We start from the raw sequence: 20,871 nt of genomic DNA on the forward strand, positions 1-20,871 counted from the left end.
TTTGAACCCTTTGTTAAGAAACTTGCATACGTCCTTTCGTAATTTTGTTCAGTATATTTGGTTTTAATTTTTTTAAAATTGATTTTTTTATATATTTTTATTTTTAGTGAATATTTTAAAATTTTAAGATTTTTTTTTTATTTTTTTAGACACACTTTACGTAGATATATTTAAAAAATAAAATATTTGTTAAAAAATATTTTTAAAATGAATAAATACATAGGAATACGAAAAATTTATTAAATTTTTGTATTTTCTTTTTGTATTTTTAGTATTTAGTAATTTTTTTTAAAAAAAAATTTCCATTAATATTATACTTTTTAAGTGTATTTATATTAGGTGTATCTAAAAATTAAAAAAAATTACTTAAAATATTAAAAAAAATCAATAAAAATAAAAAAAACGTGAAAAATAAAAAAATTTAATTTTTTAAAAAATAAATTTAAAAAATATGAACCAAACAAGGTGATTAGATTCTTTAGATGTACACACAATCTAAAGAAAAACTCATGACCAACAAAAGAGGACAAGAAAAAAATATTTAAAAAAAATTAATCATAGACCATTGAATAGATCCTGTTTGTTTTCACTAAGATAATAACTATTTTATGAAAAAAATAAAGAAATTCAGAACTCAATTTTAAAAAGTTAGTTATTTCAATTTGTTTTAACAAGAAAACAAATAAGTTGAAAATTAAATTTGTGTAACCAAACACAATTTTTTAGTATGCAATTAATAAAACATTTTTTTTTTCAAATTTTAAACTTAAATAAATTATAAATAAGTTGAAATTTGTCTTGTACCAATTTGACAATGGCTTATCTAGCTGACAGAAGGAAAAATAAAATAAAAATTCTCACTCTCCTTACCATAAGATAAATGTAACAAATGCCTTGAGACATTGTTTAATATTAAGATTTGTGTTAAAAATACGTTGAAATTGATGAAATTTTTTGAAAGTTTTAATTTTAATGAAATATTCTTAATTTTCTTTTGTCTTTTGTCTTTCTTTTTTTCTTTCTTTTTCTTATTTGTATTCTTATGAGCAAAACTATTGATTAAAAAGTACACCTTTTTTTAACATTCGTCAAATGCATAATTTTTTTTTCTTCTAATAACTAGTTTAAAAAAAAAACTAAATTTTTTTATTAAAAGAACATTTGCCAAAGTTTAGCACAAAGACACCCAGATTTCATTGACAATTGTTTATAAGTATGAGAAAATCATGGTTGGTTAATTTCTCTCTCTCAGTTTTGCGGTGTTTTGTAGCAAATTAGGTTTGGTGTTGAGTGTTGACTATTATCTCTCTGTTTTTTTTTTCTTTTTGTGAAAGAAAAAGAAATAGATAATTATCAAATGACTTTTATACACATACACCAAGAAAGAAAAGGTGGTAGAGAGAATCTCAACATACCTTCTGAATAAAAAATTCCAAAAACAGATACAAATGAATAAAAATTGTGAAGATAGACCCAGGTGTGGACAAATCTTATGTCCCTTCTCATGTAAGTTTATTCCTTCTTTCAGATTTCGTCTCTCTCTCTCTCTCTCTACATTTTCCTTCTCAAGAACTGGTCCCAACACGTTCTTCAGATCCAAAATCTCCAATTTCTTTTCAAGTTTTCTCTGCTTCATCAAGATCCAAGTCTTTTCATGCCTTTTCAACACTACCCGTTTTCTCATTTCAGCTCTTTCAGCCTCTGTGCTCTGTTTTACGGAGTCATGACTTGTTCAATGAGTCAATTCATGGTGGGTTTTTGAAGAGGAAGTTCTAAGACTTTGTGGGTTCAAGGTCACCTTCCAAAATCCCCTAATTTCCAATAATTTGAAGATTTTTTTCTTTTTTATTATCTTCTTTTTCGTTCTTCATTTTTAGGGGAGATTTGGTTGAATATGTGTCTATATTTCTTGATATTCGTTTCGAATTCTTTATGGGTTTGATGAGCTCAATGATTGGATCTGCACATTGTGATTGAAGTTTTCCTCCTTTTTTTGATATATTTTTGGTGATTTATAATTTTCTTTGAGATTCTACTCAGTTCTGATCTCAAACCCCTTTAGTAATATAGAATTCTTTCATCTGATTGAGGTTGAGGTTTATTACTCAATGTGTTCAATTTTAGTGTTTGATCAAAGTCTTAAAATTTTGTTTCCTCCTTGTGATGATAGTGAATATATTACTTTGTGGGTTTCAATTACTGTGAAATCCCATTTTTTGGCATCTGATTCTGATTTTATTACCCTTTTGATTTTTTTATTTATTTTAAAGTTCTTACTGATACTATCAAGAATTTTATGGTTGCTAGATAACATATGCCTTGTCTCAACTGTGCAAATTTCCCAGATTACATTAGAATTTCCCTTATTTATGCAATTATCCCTGCTTTTTTGGGGAAATCATGAGGATATAGGTTTATTTTTTCATTTTACAATGGATCTTTAATGTTGTTGTGTGCAAGTAGACACCAGATATTTAGTTTTTTTTTTTTTTTGGTTTTTTTGGGGTCCAACAGTGATAGGCTACGCAATGGGGTAGCCGTCCTGCAGTCCATGAGCAAGGTCGGATTTGATCCCAAGTCCTGGGAGCCACATGATATGGGTTCCGTGGGATATTTGGTAGAACATTTGGTAAAATATTTGGAGTCCCTAGCATTTTTCGTCTCTGATATGACTATCAGGAGATTGTACGACCTAAGATAGCTGACTCCTTAAATATTTAGAGATGATAATATTTATTTTCTTTTCTTTTTGGCCCTTTTATTATTCTTTTCTCAAATCATGTTGGAATTAACTCGGTAGAATATGGATTTAAGAATTCCCATCACCATGTCATAATCCACTAATTTGTGTTGTGTTGTGTGTGTGTGTGGAAGAAAATACTTTGATCTCTGTCAACCACTTTTGGCAACGGAATTCGAGCTTAATATGCATACACATATGTTGAAAGTTTGAGCTAACACGTCTCATTGAGTGTTTTATGTTGAGCTAGAGAGTCGCGCTTGTGTGGTGTTGTTACATGCTGTTCATTCAGTTAACATTTAGCTAAATTTCTTTCAAGTTTGGAAATGTTAGCTGGAAGTCCTTTCTAAGTAGATGCTTCTCTAAGTGAAACTAGGAAAAACCGTTTACACGTTATTACTCAACCTCGTGGTCCTTTTCTAAGTAGTCCGTGTCATTTCTTTCATTTCTTATCTTATTGGTTTTGTTGTGCATGCTTCTCTAAGTGAAACTAGGAAAAATCGTTTACATGTTATTAATCAACCTTGTGGACCTTTTCTTTTTTGGCCAATTTCAGGTATTGAAGCAAGTATGCAGTGTACGAGCTTCCTCCCGGGATGCTACTCCAGTAGAGATCTTAATGCGAGTGCTAATGGTGGTGCATGGCCCCTATATGATAATGATATAACCTTGATGAATGGCCATTCCTACAATCTTTTCTTGCCACCACCAACGAAAGACCAATTTGGAGTCAGTGACAAGGAAGTATTGAGGCAGATGATGCTCAAGCATGAATCCATATTTAGAGATCAGGTATGTTCAGTATCAATATTCCATGTTGAGCAGCTGAGTTTTTGTTGTTAGGTTTCATTTTCTTGGTTGGATATGAGCATTTGTCAATGATGAAATCCTTTCATTCAATTCTCAATATATCTTTTGGCACAAATCTATATTTTTAATTTTGCTTTTAGGAATGGTAAAATTCATTCAAATCCTTGAAGTGAACTTAAACAAGAAGCAGGAGAAGCTCTCTTCAAATGCTACAAGAAACAAAATGCTCCCATTCTAAGCTACTATGCATGTATCTATTAAAATAGTTCATTTTTATGGAATATTGCAAGGCAATCCATTGGTTTTTGAGTTAATAGGTTTGACTTTCATGTTCTTTCTGGTGATTTTGATATAATATTTGTTGTTTGGGTATATTGTTTTTGGAATACCATTTATCAATTTTTGGATTTTAGACATCTACTAATCCCAAGGTTGATTCAGAAACTATAAAAGCATAACTACTTCAAGTGGCCAATAGGTCCTGAGTTCTTGTTTTCTCTATATGGTCGAGTTTTCAGAATTTTTTTTTTGAAATTTTTTCAAATTATCAAACTAAGTTCTAAATTTCAATTTTTTTTTTCTTCTAAAAACTCAACCAAACGTATGCTTGCTTTATAGAAGAGAATGGATATTCTAGAAGTTAAAATGGAAGTGTTTTTGCCAAATGCACGGTCCATGCACTTCGCTCATCTTCAACCATGTACAAAGAAAATGTTCATCTTAATAGGCCTTTTATAAACTATTTGGTTATGTTTTTTAGGAAGTTGATTTTCATCATTCATACATTCTTCTGGCATCGGTAAATGGTCATTGAGATAGGCTGTGTTTGGATCTAGGATTTGGGAAGTGATTTGTGGAGGGAAAGGAAAAGAAAATGGGAAAGCTTCTATTTCATTCACTTTTGAGTTCATATTTCCTTTCACTATACAAATCCTTTCCTTAGATCCTTGATCCAAACACAGCCTAAGAAGACCAGACAAACATATCATTCTCTTTAGTGTACTATTTATAATTCTTAAATACCCAGATGCATTTGAAATATGTTTTAACCATCCAGGTCCATGAACTCCACCGCCTTTATAGAAGACAACAGGAATTGATGGATGAAATCAAAAGGAGGGAGCTATCTACGCACAACAACCGGCTTCAGACATCTCAGTCCAGTTCTTTTTTGTTTAAAATTTCATCCGAGGCTGCCCAGAGGACATGGCAAACCCCGAGCTTACCCTGGGTAAATCCTGCTGCTAATAGATTACCAGTTTTGAGTTCTGAAAACTTCCTATCAACGTCAAGTTTTCCCGTGCGGAGGAACGTGCAAGCGGGTCCCAATACTGCCCAAACAGAACACAGTTTAAAAGACTGCAAATCGTTGCAATCCAATTGTGAGAAGCCTAGAAAGAAAATGTTGGACCTTGAACTTCCGGCTGAGGAATACATCGATAGTGAAGAGGAGAATGAGTTTGGAGAGGGAAAGGTTTCTGAAGTACCTGCAGTGCCATTTTATCCACCAAAGAGAATGATAGAGGTTTCCGAGAAGAGTCATTTAAAACTGTTTCATTGTGGTGGTCAAGGAGGTTTTTCTAGTCTTGATTCTCTTTCTAGGAGGACCAATGATTTGGCTGACTTGAATGAACCTATCAGACTTGAATCACTCCCGTGCTTTAATGTTCCCGTGCCATTTAGTAAGAGTACTAATTCATCACCGGCAAGCCCTCCGGTTAATGGAAACAAGTTCCATTGTAGCGGAGATTTTAGAAGTAGCCCAGGTGTTGGAAATGTGTGCCAAAGTGGAAACAGTTTTTGTGTCGGTTCCCAGTCAGATTCCAGGATGGAGGATTGCTTGTCCTTGATTGGCTTTAATCATCCGAAGCGTTCAAGTGATAGGAATATGAATTTTGGGATTATGGACTTGAATATGCCTCCTAGCTGTGTTCTAGACTCAGAAGTGTCTGAACAAAATGTCAGGACTCAAAATGGAGTAAAGAAGCTTGAAGATTCACGAGCAATGTTGTCTGGGTCCACTGCAAAGCCTGATTGCAGTAACAAACCGGACAAGGAAAGGGAAGATTTATCCCAGACAGATTTGGGTTTTTCACAAGCTTTTCCAACATCTGTCTGTGATGTTGAGCCAAAGAGGTTCAAGACTACCGATGAATCAGAAAATATTGACATTAAAAGTAACGAGAAAGCTACCCGGGGTAGCTATCATGTACTTGACTCAGGAAAACATTGCACAACAAAAGATCAATCTTTAGATGTTGTAGTTGATAGTAAGCTTTCATGGGCTAGAAATCAAATTGACTTGAACTCATGCATAGACGATGTAGACGAGTCTTCTCCAATGTTTTCCATTCCAAAGGTCCTCATTGAAACGGTGACGGAAATAGATCTTGAAGCGCCTGTTAGTCCTGAAAACAAGGAGTCCTCTCCGCCTAGAGGTGAATCAGAGGAGAACCAACTCGAGACGCCTATCCGGTTGTCAAAGCCCATGGATAGGGACACGAATGATGATGAACTTGCATTCAAGACAGCAGCAGAGGCTATAGTCTTGATTTCTACACCCGGGTTTCAAAAACCGTTAATCAAAAACACTGTTTGTGAAGCATCGGAAGTTTCTCTTGGTGACTCCCTACATTGGTTTGCCGGGGTAGTTTCTTCTGTGGCCGATGATCATGAAAATGAGGACAGTGACGATCGACACGAGCTTTTGTCTGATGTGAGTGATTACTTTGAAGCCATGACATTGGAGCTAACTGAGACAATAGTGGAAGACTATCGGTGTAAGAACAATGGACAAAATGAGGAAGAAACTGAGGCAAATTTATTGCCGAGTCAACCAAGGAGGGGTCGGGCAAGGAGGGTGAGGCAGCGAAAGGACTTCCAATCGGAAATTTTACCGTCCCTTGCCTCTCTATCGAGGCATGAGGTGACTGAGGATCTTCAGATGATTGGAGGGCTGATGGAGGCTGCAGGTTTTCCAGTGGGAACATGTTTGGGAAGAAGAAATTCGGGTAGAAATGGGTGTTCAAGATCAAGAAGGCGGTCAAGTAATTCGATTTGCCCAGTTTTGAAGCCAGAAAACAATGAAAGTGAGTTGGGTTTTGGAGAGAAGAGCCTGCAAGGTTGGGGGAAGATGAATAGGCGGCGAAGGGGGCCGAGGATTCCAGCAAGTAATCGTCGGCTTATATTCGTTTAAGAGTGTATTAGTGACTGATTTAGGCGAGAGAGAGAGAGAGAGAGGAGTGGGGTGGATTTTGGTTTTACTATAAGATGGTAAGAAAGAAGAACATGGTTGCATGGCTTCTGAGACATGGGATTGTTTTGTACATGTCATTTTAGGCCAAAAATTAAGTTTTAGGCCTCTTTGTATATGAAAGTTTACAACCATCTTGTGTGCAAATATATATATACATACTACTGAGTAGAAAAGCCCAAGGCACAGGTGAATGATAAAATGAAAGTATTATATGAAAAAATGTAATTTAAGTGAATGTGGGAAAGTTGGTTTATTAGTTAAAAAAGTTAGATCTTTTTTCAAATTTTTATCTTTAGTATTTTTTTTTTCAAACTTATGTCAAAATTTTTTACTTTTTTAATTCTCCTTATGTGGATGAATCTAAAAACTAAATAAAAACAAGAAAAAAAATTCTAAAAAAAAAAATTGAAAAAGCTTAAATAAACACAAAAAAAAAAAAAATTATAATTTGTTTTTGACTTTTTTTTTTTGGTCTTTTCTGGACTTTCTTTGAATTTATTTTATTTTATTTAATTTTGCAGTTCGTCTTATTGAACTGAATTTGAAAGTCTAAAACCTTTTGTATACTTTTTTTTTAAAAATTCACTTTTATTAGGTAATTAAGAGATAAAGATGACTCTATTAGTGTTTTTACAATTGTCATTAATCAAGAGTACTATATAAATAATATCACATAATATTTTTGAAGAATATTTAATAATTTTTTCTACAAATTCATTAATATTCAATAGACTATTATACCTAGGCGACGGTTTACTTTTTAGGGTGTCGTTGTCATTACAATATAAAAATTAAAAATTATAATTTAAAAATAATAATTTTTAAATTTGATCTTATATTCAACATTTTTTTTTTTTTTTTGACAAGTAGCTTTTCATTTGATAAATTTAGCATTTAGTTTTTAATAATTAATTTTCAACATTCACCTTTCAATTTTCAATTTTTTTAAACACCACCTTACAATTTAAATTATTACAATATATCTCCCACTAACAAGATATGTGTTAATTTTTAATTTGTTAAAAATTCAACTATACTAGAGTTAAAAACAAAATTAACTTTCAGTGGTTTCATAGAAAAATTTATAACTTTAATTATTAAAATTGATAAAAATTACCATTATTTTAAAATTATTTTTAAAAGGGAAATTTTTTTTAAGGTCCCTAATAATAATAATTTAGAGGATAAATGACACCAAAAAAAAGTGTGATGCGTCAGGTCATTGAACAACATGGCGCGCATTTTTAATCATTTTGTAGACCAAAATACCCTTCACAAAATCAACACAGAAACGAAATTGATTCTGACGACTGAGTTTCATTCCAAGCATCCAACCATCTTCACAAGTAAGAAAACAGCAGAATTAGGGTTTCAATATCATTTTCACCATCGACATTAGAGCTCCATTATCTTTTGCAAAAATCATTCCCATTCATTCCTCACAAATTTCCCTAACCTCGTTTTCACTGTTCATCGTCATCTCAGTTTATCTTCGTCACATCGCATCTTCATCTCAGGGCATAGCAGTTCGTAATTGAAGTTTCATCCTAACTCTGGTAAGTTTTTTTACAATCCAACTAGATTTTCTCTGAAAACACAGTTAATTGCATTTTATATTAACCTTCCATAAATTAGGGTTTCAATTTCGTAATAAAAAGCTACATGAATTTGAAAAAAGTTATTTCTCTGTGTTTTGAACTTATTCTTGATTTTATCTGTAAATTTCTCTAGCATTTGAATTTCTCTGATTTTTGTTTGATGTATGTTTCTTCTTTGAATTTTTTTTGGCATGTTTATTTTGAAAAAAGTTATTTATCTGTGTTTTGATCTTATTCTTGAACATGTTTCTGTGATTTTGTCTATAAATTTCTTTGCTTTGTAAATTTCTCTGGAATGTCTGCTACTCTCTTGTCTGTGTCTAAATTTCTCTGGCATTTATAATTTTCTCTGGCCATATCACTTTTCTCCCTTGTATGTCTCTATCTTGTTTAATTTTCTCTAGTTGTGTATGTAAATTTCTCTGGCATTTTAATATTATGGACTTGAAATTTTCTCTAGATTGGAAATTTTCTCAAGAATGTGTAATTTTCTCCGGAATGTGTAATTTTCTCTAGTATGTTTATTTTGTTCAATTCTTCGTTTCAATGTTGTGTAATTTTCAGTGGCATGTTTACATTGCGTTGTTTAATTTATCTTGTTAATTGTGGAATGAAAATTTTCTTTGGCTTGCCATATTTACTTTTCTCTATCATTCATTTTCTGTGCTTGCTACACATATGTTTCTTTTTTGAATTTTCTCTGGCTATATTTTACTTCTATATGTAATTTTAACAATTATTGAAAATTTCTCTGTCATGTTTATGTTGCTTTGTTGATTTTCTCTGGGAACAAAATTTTTTTGTGGCTAGATATATTCCACAGGAAAACAATTAGTACTCTGACATTTAATTTTTAGTGTCTAATTTTGTCTGACATTTATAATTTTTCCTGGCCACCTTAATTTTCTCCCTTATGTGTAATTTTCTCTGACATGTTCAATTTTTTTTGGGATTTAATGTTGACATCTTTATGTTTTCATCATTGTCTAGAAATGGCAAAACGTAAAAGCAGCAAAACACCGGAAACACTAAGCAAGAAACAGAAACTCTCTCAGTCTTCTTTTGATCTAAGATAAAAAAAAACTAGAAAGACACCACAAACTCCTTGCCAAAACACACAAGTCCAAGGTAATGAAGCAACTAGCATCAAGATGAGTACCCCAACTACAAAAGACTCAAGCTCAAGGGGGGAAAAATCTGTTAAACTCCAAAGAAAAAGAGCTCATTACAACATTCAATATCGATCCAACCTCTCATCTGTTGTCTCTTTTTTTCAAACACTTAAATTCAATTCAAATCAACTTGTAGAGCTTCAAAAGACCTCATTCTGGTATTTGATCTAAGCTCTAACCACTAGAAGGATGGATCCAAGGAAATCTAGGAAATCTGATGATGATGTAGTTGCAATAATCCAATGTTACAATGAAAACAAAAGCATTCACAGTTGGTAAAAAGAACTTGACCTTCACAACCAATGACATGACCTTGATTTTTTGTTTGCAAGGAGGTAAAGGAGCCATGTCATTAAGATACTCTAAAAAGCTAAAATCTGTGTTCCTAAGGAGAAGATTCCCAAAAGACACAAGGCTCACTGGTCCTATTCTTAAAAATGCATTGGTCAAAGCAATGAAAGGCAAGCAATCAACTGACTACAAAGATGTAGCAATCATTGTTACATTGTACTTGTGTCTCACCCTATTTTTTGCAACAAGTAGGAATTCAGTAGGGTGGGTTTTTATAACGTATGTGAAACCTCTTGAATCAATGAAACAGTATGATTGGCCAAAAGCAATCACATCAACATTGATTGATTCTATCATATCATTGCACAAAACTCCAGAAAAAGTTACAGGGTGTATCATTGCATTCCTAGTAAGTATAATTTCCATTCAAATTTGCAGTTATTATACTTACAAATTTGTGTGTTTAGCAAAATTTAATTACTTCAATTTCCATTACAGTATTGGCTATGTGAACATGCAAATATCATTGACTCGGAAGATAGTAACACAACTGACTTCCCAAGATGTGCTAAGTGGAACCTGCAAAACTTGACGAAACAGCTGCAGAAGACACCAGTCCACTCTCTTGCACCTCGACATGTTAGATTTCTATCGCCACTGAAATCTCAGTGAAATTTTAAAATTTCTCTGATCACTGGTTTGTTTCCCTCCTTGTGCCTTGATTGACTAAGATCAACTTTCTCTGAACTATCAATTTATGTTTCTTCTTTGATTACCACTGGTTTATTTCTACCATTGTAATCAATTTTCTCTGCAATCTAAATTTCTCTGACCACAATTGTAGCACATTAACTTATATGCCCTGATTGATTTTTTCTAATATATGAATTATGTTGGTTGTTTCATAATTTTCTCTGGTCCATAAAATTTTTTCTCTTTGTGTGTAATTTTCTCTGGCCTTTTGGTTTTGGTAGGGGGCAGTGGTGTCTCATGGTCAGATGTTGATGTTGTTTATTTTAAGGTTTAAGGTGTTTTTCATGGCGTTTTCTTTGTTGGATGGTGTGGGCAGGGTGATGTGGGTTGTAATGCACGTAATGGTAGGTGTTCATTCTAGTGTAACCCATTGTTTTTTCTTATTGCAGGAATGAAGTTCATTGTGCTGTTGTTGTGTACATATAGGCAGACGAATGTGGTGCTTCATCTTAATCAAGATTCCACTTTTGCACAATTGGTTGATGGTGTGTGTGGGAAGTTGTGTCGGGATTGGTGTTTTTCTTGTTTAATATACCCGAGTATAACAAGTTTAAGATTGTTTGTGATGATGATGTTCAAAAAATGTTGGGACTTATGTGCCTTGCTTCTTTGATTAACACTGTTTATTTCTACCATTCTAATGAATTTTCCTTAGAATCCAAATTTCTCTGACACAATTATAGTAAAACATTAACTTATATGCCTTGATTGATTTTCTATGATATCTAAATTATGTTGCTTGTTTCATAATTTTCTCTGCCTCATAAAATTAACTCCTTGTCTGTAATTTTCTCTGGCTCATACATTTTTCTCTGAAGTTTGTTTCCCATTAGTATCATTTAGATGAATTTTATTTTCCTTATTTGAATTTTTTCTTTCAGTGAATTTTGTAACATTTCTCTAATAAAAGAGCCTCCTGTTACAGATAGATAATAAGGAGCTAGTTAAAAACCCATCAGAAGAGTTTTGCCTTGGTAAAAAGAAGAAGAAAGATTCAAAAAATGCAATTGTCAAATTCAAGGAGACATTAGAAGATTCATCTGAAGAACCAGGGAATGAAGAAGGAGAAGGCAACATAAAAGAACACGAAGCTAGCAATGGACAAGAAGATCAAGCAAGCAGTGGAGAAGCAGAAGCTAGAGAAGAAAGTGAAGAAATAGAAGTAGAAGATAAAGAAGAAAATGAACAAAAAGAAGAAGACAGTGAAGAAGAAGATGATGGCACTCAATGTAAACAGCAAAAAGAAAATAATGAGAAAAGTGATGAAGAAGAACATAATGAGCCGATGGACCAACATAATGATAGCATTTGTAGGTCAACAATGCATCAGCCTCGAGAATTTGAAGAATCAAAGGATGCCCAAATTGCTGATCTACATCAAAGACTAAAGGCACTTTCTAAATCTAAAATAGAAGAAGAGAGAAATTGGAATGAGTTACTTGCAGAAAAGAATATTGCAATAAGAGCCTTGACATCACTTAACTCAGAACTTCAAGAAAGAGACAGCACAATCCAAATGAAACTAAGGATGTTGGAGGTTCAAAAAGAAGATGATACAAAAACAATTCAATAGTTGAGGTATTCAATTTCAGAGCTTGAAACTGAGAATGCTAAATTGATGAACAAATTCAAGAATTATCCGTCCAACTAGCAACACAACCTTATCGAACACCAACATAAGTTCAACCACAAGGTCAGTGAAAATCTTGAGCCACCAAAAGTTATGTCCTTGTGTCAGCATAACTCAGAGAAATTTCTATTTATTATAATTTTCTCTGGAAGTTAAATTTCACTGACCACATTAGTTTCTGCTGCTTATTTCTATTGATTTCTACTGCTTATTTGATTTTCTCTGTCTATTTGCTTATTTGATTTTTGGGGCTTATTTGATTTCACTGTGTGTAGTTGGAATAGAAGTGGAACAACAACCAATAACCCAGCAAAAACAAGTGGCACATAAAGAACAACGAAAACAAAAGACAAAAGTCTATGGTAATTGGAAAATATTGAATCAAATAAATTTACGTATTGAACTATCATCTCCTACTTCAGAGAAATTTCACTTTTACTGATTTTTTCACTGTTTACAGTGAAAAAAGATCCTACATCAATGATAAAGAATTTAAAGGCAAAAGAAAGGAAAGAAAAGCAGCAAGATCTAGAATTTTAATATCCCAAAGTTGCAAAGGTGACTAGAGTTTCAAAACAAGCTGCAAAGCAAACAGAGCAAACCACCAAAGACAAAGAAGTACTTGATGCCGATGCGTACGTCTTGCCTCCACCAACAAACATCAGAAAATCTTGGGTTTTTCCACAAACTCTACCAGTTTCAAGATTAATAAAAGAACATATAAAAGACATCTTGCAGCACACATCAAATGTGTTTGGACTCGAGTAAGTACAACAAATAAAAAAGAAGATAACAAATAACAATTTACTAACTTATATTGCATTAACAACTATTAAATTCCTTCTTTGTCATCTTGTAGGGCTTTAATCTGGACAAGTGAGTTGAATCTCATTACTTTTGAAGATATTGGAAACCTAATAAAGCAAAAAGAAATAGTCAACAATGTAAGTCTTTCATCAAAATTTCTCTGCAATGTTCCATCAACCTTTATAAACCAATGTTACAATTATAAATGATATTTTTCAGGTCATTGATAGCTATGGAGAGATCTTATTTGCTGACCAAATGAGAAAATGACAACAACCAACTTTATATTTTTTCACATCTATGAGCTTAGTATGTTACTACACTTTTATTTGATTTTCTCTGAAATTTATTTATTACTTTCTATCGTTAAGATCCTTCTTGAAGCCAGTTGTGTCCCTGGTCTAATTTTCTCTAGCTAGTAGTGTGTATTTAAAATTTCTCTGTGTATATTTCTTAAATTCTTGTCATTTCAACTTTCTCATAACATAACCATTTTTTAATTTTCTCTAACCGCAGAACTTCATCAAGATGACGGAAAATTAAACTTTTCAAGTCTCATTATTTGACAAGCATCTTGAAACAGCATGAAGGAATTACAGGTTCCTCTATTTCCCAATAAATACTGGGGGTAATGAGAAGTCAACAGATAGAAATCACTGGACCTTGCTAGTCTTGGACAAACAAGACAATTTATGGAGGTTCTACAACTCACTAAGGCCAAGGAGGGATGATGCACAAGACAAATATATCAAAGATGCAAAACAATTGATAACGAGTTCAAATTTCTCTGATGCATCATAATGTTTATGTGATGATAATTTTCATAGAATCCCATTGATTTGTCTGTAAATTTCTCTATTATTTAAAAATTATTTTTTTGCAGTAAGATTATGTAGAGAATTTTTTGAAAGCTTGCCTTGAAAGAGAGGCACAATCACAACCCTCTTTCAAATTGATAGACTTACAAAACACAAATTACGACTTTGAATATGTCAACAATGCTCCACAACAAGAAAGTGAATCGTAAGTTTCATACAACATCTATAAATAAGACAATCTAATTTGAATGTTTCTTAAAACTAATTATACTTGTAATTTGTATGCAGCCTAGATTGTGGCCTCTTTGTATTCTACATAATGAGACAATACAACAACCATGAACCTATCAGCTCGAAATTGTCTACACAAGACGTAAGGTTGATGAGGGTAGAAATCATAGAGAGATTTGTGACCGAAGTTGGCCAGTCATGGACAGAACTAATTCAAATACCACCAGAAGAAGAACCAAAAGTATAGTAGTAAAAGTACACTAGTGAAAGGAAGATAATGTACACAATGTAATTAGGATTAACCATTCAATTTGTTTTTTCATACATTGAAGGAATGATGATGTTTGACATATATGTATATATCTTTTTTTGACTAATTTAAATTTCATAGCTATCAATGGTTATATATATATTTTTATTGTGATTGTCAACACAATCCACACAGAGAAAATTTTCTGCAGAAATTTCTCTGATATGATGTTACCAGAAATTCACAGAGAAATTTAACTCGTATTTTGCCAATAGCAGAAATTTATCTCGTATGATGTCTATATAATCATGTAATCTATAATGCTATGTGTTGGTACAAAACAATCATCAAATTAAGAAAAACACAAAGCGTACAGTAATTTTCTCTACTATTGGCAAATTTCACTGGATGAATTCGAAGCTTCAAAACACAATGCACAAAAAAATTTTCTCTGCTATTGGAAAATTTCACTAAATGAATTTGAAGCTTCAAAATACAATGCACAGATAATTTTCTCTGCTAGTGGCAAATTTGTCTAGATGAAATTGACTGGTATTATAAAGACAATGCCCATAGTATGTTTCAACAAACACAATGCACATTGTAATTTTCAATGCTATTGGCAAATTTCTCTAGATGAATTGGACCTCACAAAACATAATGCTCATTTCAACAAGCACAATGCCCATAGTAAATTTCTTTTCTATTGGCAAATTTCTATGGATGAATTTGACTGGTATGAAGTTACCAGCAATTCACAGAGAAATTTCACTCGTATCGTCCCACAGAGGGTGCCTATATGATCATGTAATCTGTAATGCACTGTGTTGGTAAAAAACAATTATCAAATTCAAAAAACACAATGCACACAGTAATTTTCTCTACTATTGACAAATTTCTCTGGATGAATTTGAAGTTTCAAAACACAATGCATAGAGAATTTTCTTTGCTATAGGCAAATTTCTCTGGATGAACTTGACTGGTATTATAAACACACTGCCTATAGTATGTATCAACAAACATAATGCACACTTTCACTGCAATTGGAAAAATTTTCTGGATGAATTTGATAGGTGTTATTATATACAATGTCCAAAAAATACATTTCACAAAACAAAATACACAAAGTAATCATCAAATGTATTATTTAATCAATAAAATGTATTATCCTCAACTATTTAACAAAGGTTCCTTGCATGTCCTCTTAGTATGGCGACCAATACTCTTACAACGACTACACTTAATCACCCTTTTAAGCTCTCCAGTAGAATAAATTCTGTTCTTTTTTGGCCTCCCAGCTGGTCTCTTACTAAATGGAGGTAAAATCATAGCATCATCAATGCTACACACAGGTTTTTCAACAGTCGGAACTGGGCCAATCGAAAATGAGTATGCTTGACGATACATATCAGCATGAAAAAATGGTTCAACAAATGAATTTAAATTCTTTCCACTCCTAAAAATTGCAGCAACAACATGTTGACATAGATACCCATTTATTTCCCATTTTCGACATAAACAAGTTCTCAACCCAAGATCAACCATAACTGAAGGAAAATAATGCACTTCAAAGACATTATTAGATGATAAACTCACATTCCATGTCCTCCCATCCAAGAAAGCCTTCTCCAATACACTATCCATACGAGGACAAAGAACTTTATTCCATTTACTAGAGAGCAGCCTCCTATCAAACCTCATATTCATGATTTGCAACCATCATATCCACCAAATTTGTTATTGGCAAGTACCGAACGTCTCGTATCCATGAATTGAATGACTCAGCAACATTTGAATACATCTCACCATAACGTTTCCCCTCAACATATGCATCACTCAAATTTTCAAATGGTAAACTTCTTAGGAAAACACTACAATGTCTCCTCCATCACTTTTTAATTCATTTAACTTGAAATGAAATGATGCCTTTGTTGGCGCATATGCACATTCTAAAAACTTGGACACAATCGTCTCCCTAACCAAATTTGTGTTTCCACTTGACAACTTGTCCCTCAAATTTCTCTTTAGATGTTCAAGACAAAATCCATGAAAGCAATTAGGGAAAAACCTAGCAATTCTTTCCACAATACCACAATGTCGATCTGATATGAAACTTATCACTCTTTCCGATCCCAATACTTCACATAAATATACAAGGAACCAACACCAATTGTTTTTATTCTCAGCATCAACAACATCAAAAGTCATAGGAAAAAAACTTATAAAACAAATAGGAACTAGCGTATTAGAGATACACATGTAGAGAAAATTAGAACAATAAACAACCACAGAAATTTGACACTGCCAACATCCAGAGAAAATTCACACAATGGCAACCTCCAGAGAAAATTCACTTAGTGACAAACTCCAGAGAAAATTCAATAGTGACCAACTACAAATAAAATCCACACATTGTCAACATCCAGAGAAAATTCACTTAATGACAATATTTAGAGAAAATTCACACAATGACAACATCTAGAGAAAATTCACACATTGACCAAAATCTAGAGAAAATTCACACTGGTCATAACTAGAGAAAATTCACACAATGGCCAAAACTAGAGAAAATTCAAAGTGTCAGAGAAAAATCACATTCACTCAATTCCTACATGTATAGAAAACTCACATACTTAGATAAAATAAGATATATTTACAATTACCTTTATTTCCATCTTTCCCTATCGCAGCAAGCTTAACTTTTTTGTATTGTCCTTTCAAAAATGTTCCATCAAGAAACAACAATGACTGACAATATTTGAAACCAGCAATGCATACATAAAAAGCCACAAACACTCTTTTGAAACGGTTGTTATCGTCAAAATCTACTCAAAACGACTACCTGGATTGTTTTTCAATGCCTCATCAAAATATCATCGTAATTGATCGAATGACAAACAAGAATCTCCATATGTATTATATTTTGCTTTTTCAACCCTCAACCAACCACAGTTATAACTGATTGAGACCCCATACTGGTCTTTCATTTCTTTGACAACATCCACTGGACGAGTTAAAGGTTTTGCACTTACCTCCTCAAGTATTAGCCCAGAAATTAAGCTGGAAGTCATCCTAGCATGTTTACTAGTACGAACGACCACACCACACGTATGTTCATTGTTCAAAGTTCTTACGTAAAAGTACCTATTTGTTTTTTCAACTGAAGCATGTACACGCCACATACATCCCCTTGATTCCTTATATGCACATTCTGCCGTAACCCTCAGCTTGTCATTTTAACATAAGTAAACTGAAAGCCAACCTCAATAGCATACTTGCATAAAACAGTACAGAACTCAACCATACCACCCTCAAACTTTTGTCCAACACTCGTAATATTATTTCGCCAACCAACTGACAATAGCACATTTTCTTGGTGAGAACAAAACTTAGAGAGTGAATTCCTTTCAATATCCACCAGCCTATCACATTCACTATGCACAAAATCTAACCAATTAGACCCCACTTCATCCTCTTGATCAGAAGTACTACACCTAGTAACTGAAAATCAACTATATCAACACTACGTGCACAAACAACCCTCAACATATTCAGAAAATCAATATCATTTCGAACCATACAATTCAGATGGCCTACAATAGAATATGAAATACACATCGTCTCAGGTTACAAATTCTCCCATGTTTTACACAAAATGCCAACCAATTCCTCAAAATTCAATTCGCATGAAACATTAATGACAATAGTATCATTCCCATATTTGCACAGCAACGACACTGCACTGTCCATTGAAACTGAAAGAAAAAACAAGAAACATAATTTGTGAAATATAAAAACATTTCACAAGAACAACATAAAAGTCCAGAGAAATTTCTAATAATTATAATTTTCTCTGGATTATAATAACAAGCTTATAATTTTCTCTGGACTCAAATAAAAGTCCAAAGATATTTACAAACTTATATTCACCTTCAAGATAACAAAAACAAAATCACAGAAAAATTAATGAATCCAGAGAGAATCACAAAGAAATTTACTGCTAACTATTAAACACAATCATAGACAAAAATCACACAGAAGATCTGTTATAAAATTATAAGCTTCTCTGTGATTTTCACTGAAGTACAAGCTTACAATTTTCTCTGTGTCATTCTGTAATATTACACTCATATCAAAATCCAGAGAAATTTACAAACTCATATACACCTTCAAGATAACAAAAAAACACTGCACTGCCCATCTAAACTGAAAGAAAAATCACAAAAAATAACTTTTGCACAGAGAAACAAAAACTTATATTCATTTTCTATAAACTTATAATTTTCTCTGAACTACAAACTGAAAGTGAATAATTTTCTCTTAACTACAAATAGAAGTCCAGAAAAATTTAAGAACTTACATTCACTTTCTCAGATTCTATCTGCATTAGAAACTTCTAATAATGTCTATATGAACTTATAATTTTCTCTGCCATTTTCGTTGGATTATAATAACAAACTTCAATTTTCTCTGGACTATACCAACAAAAGTGCAGAGAATAAAATTTCTCTGGTTTGAAAAAATAGAGAACAAAACTTATCATTGATCAGCATGTTGATGAAAAACAGAGTACGAAAAATGAACTCTAAACATCAAAATCAACTACATTGTCAACACTCTTTGAAATTGATCAAAAAATAGAGAATCAAAAATTAATTCCAAAAATAAAAATCAACTCTATCAAGATGGCCTTTGTCTAAAATTGATTAATAACAGAAAATGAAAAATCAACTCCAAAAATCATAAACAACTTCATTGAGCTAGCCTCTCTTTTAAATTGATCAAAACTAAAAACAAAAACCTAATGCAAAAATACAAATCAGAATCCTTACATAAAATTCAAAACAAAAATCAAAATTCATGTGGAATCTTTATTGAAACCATACCTGATTCAATTCTACTGAAAAACCTACGCTATCAACACACTGTAACACCTACACGATCGTCGTAATCTCTATCGTCAAGTTCACTGCAACACTTGAGAAATCCCTACGAAATCTCCGACAAAATCTCCACCGCGAAATCAGTTCCCAAAATCTCCACCGTGAAGTCAACAATAGAATATTCAGTTTGCCAAAATCCAAACAAACTTATGTTATAAAGAAGGGTAAATTAGGTATTTTATAACATAAAATAAAGTTGAGGGACCTTAGCCATCAAAACATATTATTGTGTACCTCTCCTCCGATCAAAAGTTAGGAAGGAACCTTAGACCAATTTTTCCTTTTTCAAAACATACACTTTTTTGTAATTTCCTTAATAAAATAAAATAAAGATGAAGCAAAATGTCAAAGCAATGGTATACCAAAATCAACCACCACAACCATAAAGAAATTACCACAGTTATTATAGGTAATTGTAAAATTCTAAAGGTATAATGGGCAATTATTTATCAAGCTTGCACAGACCTTCTCTAGGGAATTCTACTATTTAACATCTACTTAATATCTTTGAACCCTTACCTAATTAAATGATTCTCATTTATTTTCTCTTTGAACTCTCACCTTAATTTCAACTATACCACTTTTCTTTTGGATCCAACTTTTATTCTTTATCGGCACTACTACCTTGCTGCCGTAACCCACCTCATTTTTCTTCTTCTTCTTCTTCTTCATCCTACAAAATCCATCTTCGTGAGTCTCCTTCGCGAGCCCCCTTCTCTTAGGGATGGCAATATGAACTTGGCCCGACGGGGACCCGAACTCCGTCCCGATAAATAGGTTTTTCCCTGAAAATTATTCCCCATAGGGTCAGGGTTGGTATTGAAAAATACATCCCCAATATTTTCAGGCCAGGGACGAGGATAAATTTCTCGGCTCTGACCCCGGCCCCGGCCCCGACCCCGACCCCGACCCCGACCTCGACCCAGCCCAGGCCCGACATTTTCCCGAAGGATCCCCGCGTATGTACTACTTATATGTTTAGTTGTATTATATTTATATATCTGTTTAGTTGTATTATATTTATATAACTCTCACTCTCTGACTCATATACATCTCTCTCTTTCATATACATCTCTCTCTGACTCTCATCTCAACTCACTCTCTCTCACTCTCTCGTTCTTCTCTCTCTGTCAACTCTCTCAAACACACGTCGATCCAGACCAGATCCAGTGCGTCTCCACCTTCGCCAAGGTCACCATCCTCAAGAACCGCCGCTCCGACATCCTTCGTCGCAGTACCATCGCATCACTTCCTCTGCCATCCTCAAGAACAGCCGCTCCGCCGTCCTCCATCGCAACACTTCTTCTGCCATACTCCATCGCAGCACTGTCGTAGCACCTCCTCTCTCGCTTCTCTCTCGCCGTAGCACCGTGGTTTCAGCCATGTTTCGGCGTAAATCCAAGTCGATCTACATGGATCCGTGCGCGATCCATACAGATCTGTGTATATGTATACATGTATGTATGTGTGTGAGTGTGTATCAGTATTCATTTTTTTTTGGTTCATCTGTTGTATATGTATACATGTGTGTGTGTGTGTGTGTATCAGATCTATCCATTTTTTTTTTGGTTG

General features: G+C 33.3%; 1 protein-coding gene across 3 annotated transcripts; it reads left to right on the forward strand.

Annotated features, from left to right (window-relative positions):
• The first annotated feature begins 1,250 nt into the window (after positions 1-1,250).
• LOC114285612 (uncharacterized) lies at positions 1,251-6,950 on the forward strand. Of its 3 annotated transcripts, none has more exons than XM_028228663.2 (3): positions 1,251-1,506; positions 3,297-3,532; positions 4,608-6,950. In XM_028228663.2, the coding sequence occupies exons 1-3, from the start codon at positions 1,449-1,451 to the stop codon at positions 6,744-6,746; spliced, it is 2,433 nt and encodes an 810-aa protein (XP_028084464.2). In that variant the 5' UTR covers positions 1,251-1,448; the 3' UTR covers positions 6,747-6,950. The 3 variants fall into 3 exon arrangements, with proteins under 3 accessions (XP_028084464.2, XP_028084465.2, XP_028084466.2); XM_028228664.2 differs by having other exon boundaries at positions 1,459-1,793; XM_028228665.2 differs by lacking the exon at positions 1,251-1,506 and adding an exon at positions 1,513-1,750.
• Positions 6,951-20,871: the final 13,921 nt, after the last annotated feature.

Source organism: Camellia sinensis, chromosome 4, assembly GCF_055761805.1.
Source record: "Camellia sinensis isolate YWXY chromosome 4, ASM5576180v1, whole genome shotgun sequence".
Classification (NCBI taxonomy): domain Eukaryota; kingdom Viridiplantae; phylum Streptophyta; class Magnoliopsida; order Ericales; family Theaceae; genus Camellia; species Camellia sinensis.

Excerpts from the sequence above, each read along its gene's own strand:
- LOC114285612 (XM_028228663.2), top strand. The coding sequence starts at position 1,449 with ATGAATAAAAATTGTGAAGATAGACCCAGGTGTGGACAAATCTTATGT. Across the intron at positions 1,507-3,296 it reads AATCTTATGTCCCTTCTCAT|GTATTGAAGCAAGTATGCAG; the intron begins GTAAGTTTATTC and ends GGCCAATTTCAG. Across the intron at positions 3,533-4,607 it reads AATCCATATTTAGAGATCAG|GTCCATGAACTCCACCGCCT; the intron begins GTATGTTCAGTA and ends TTAACCATCCAG.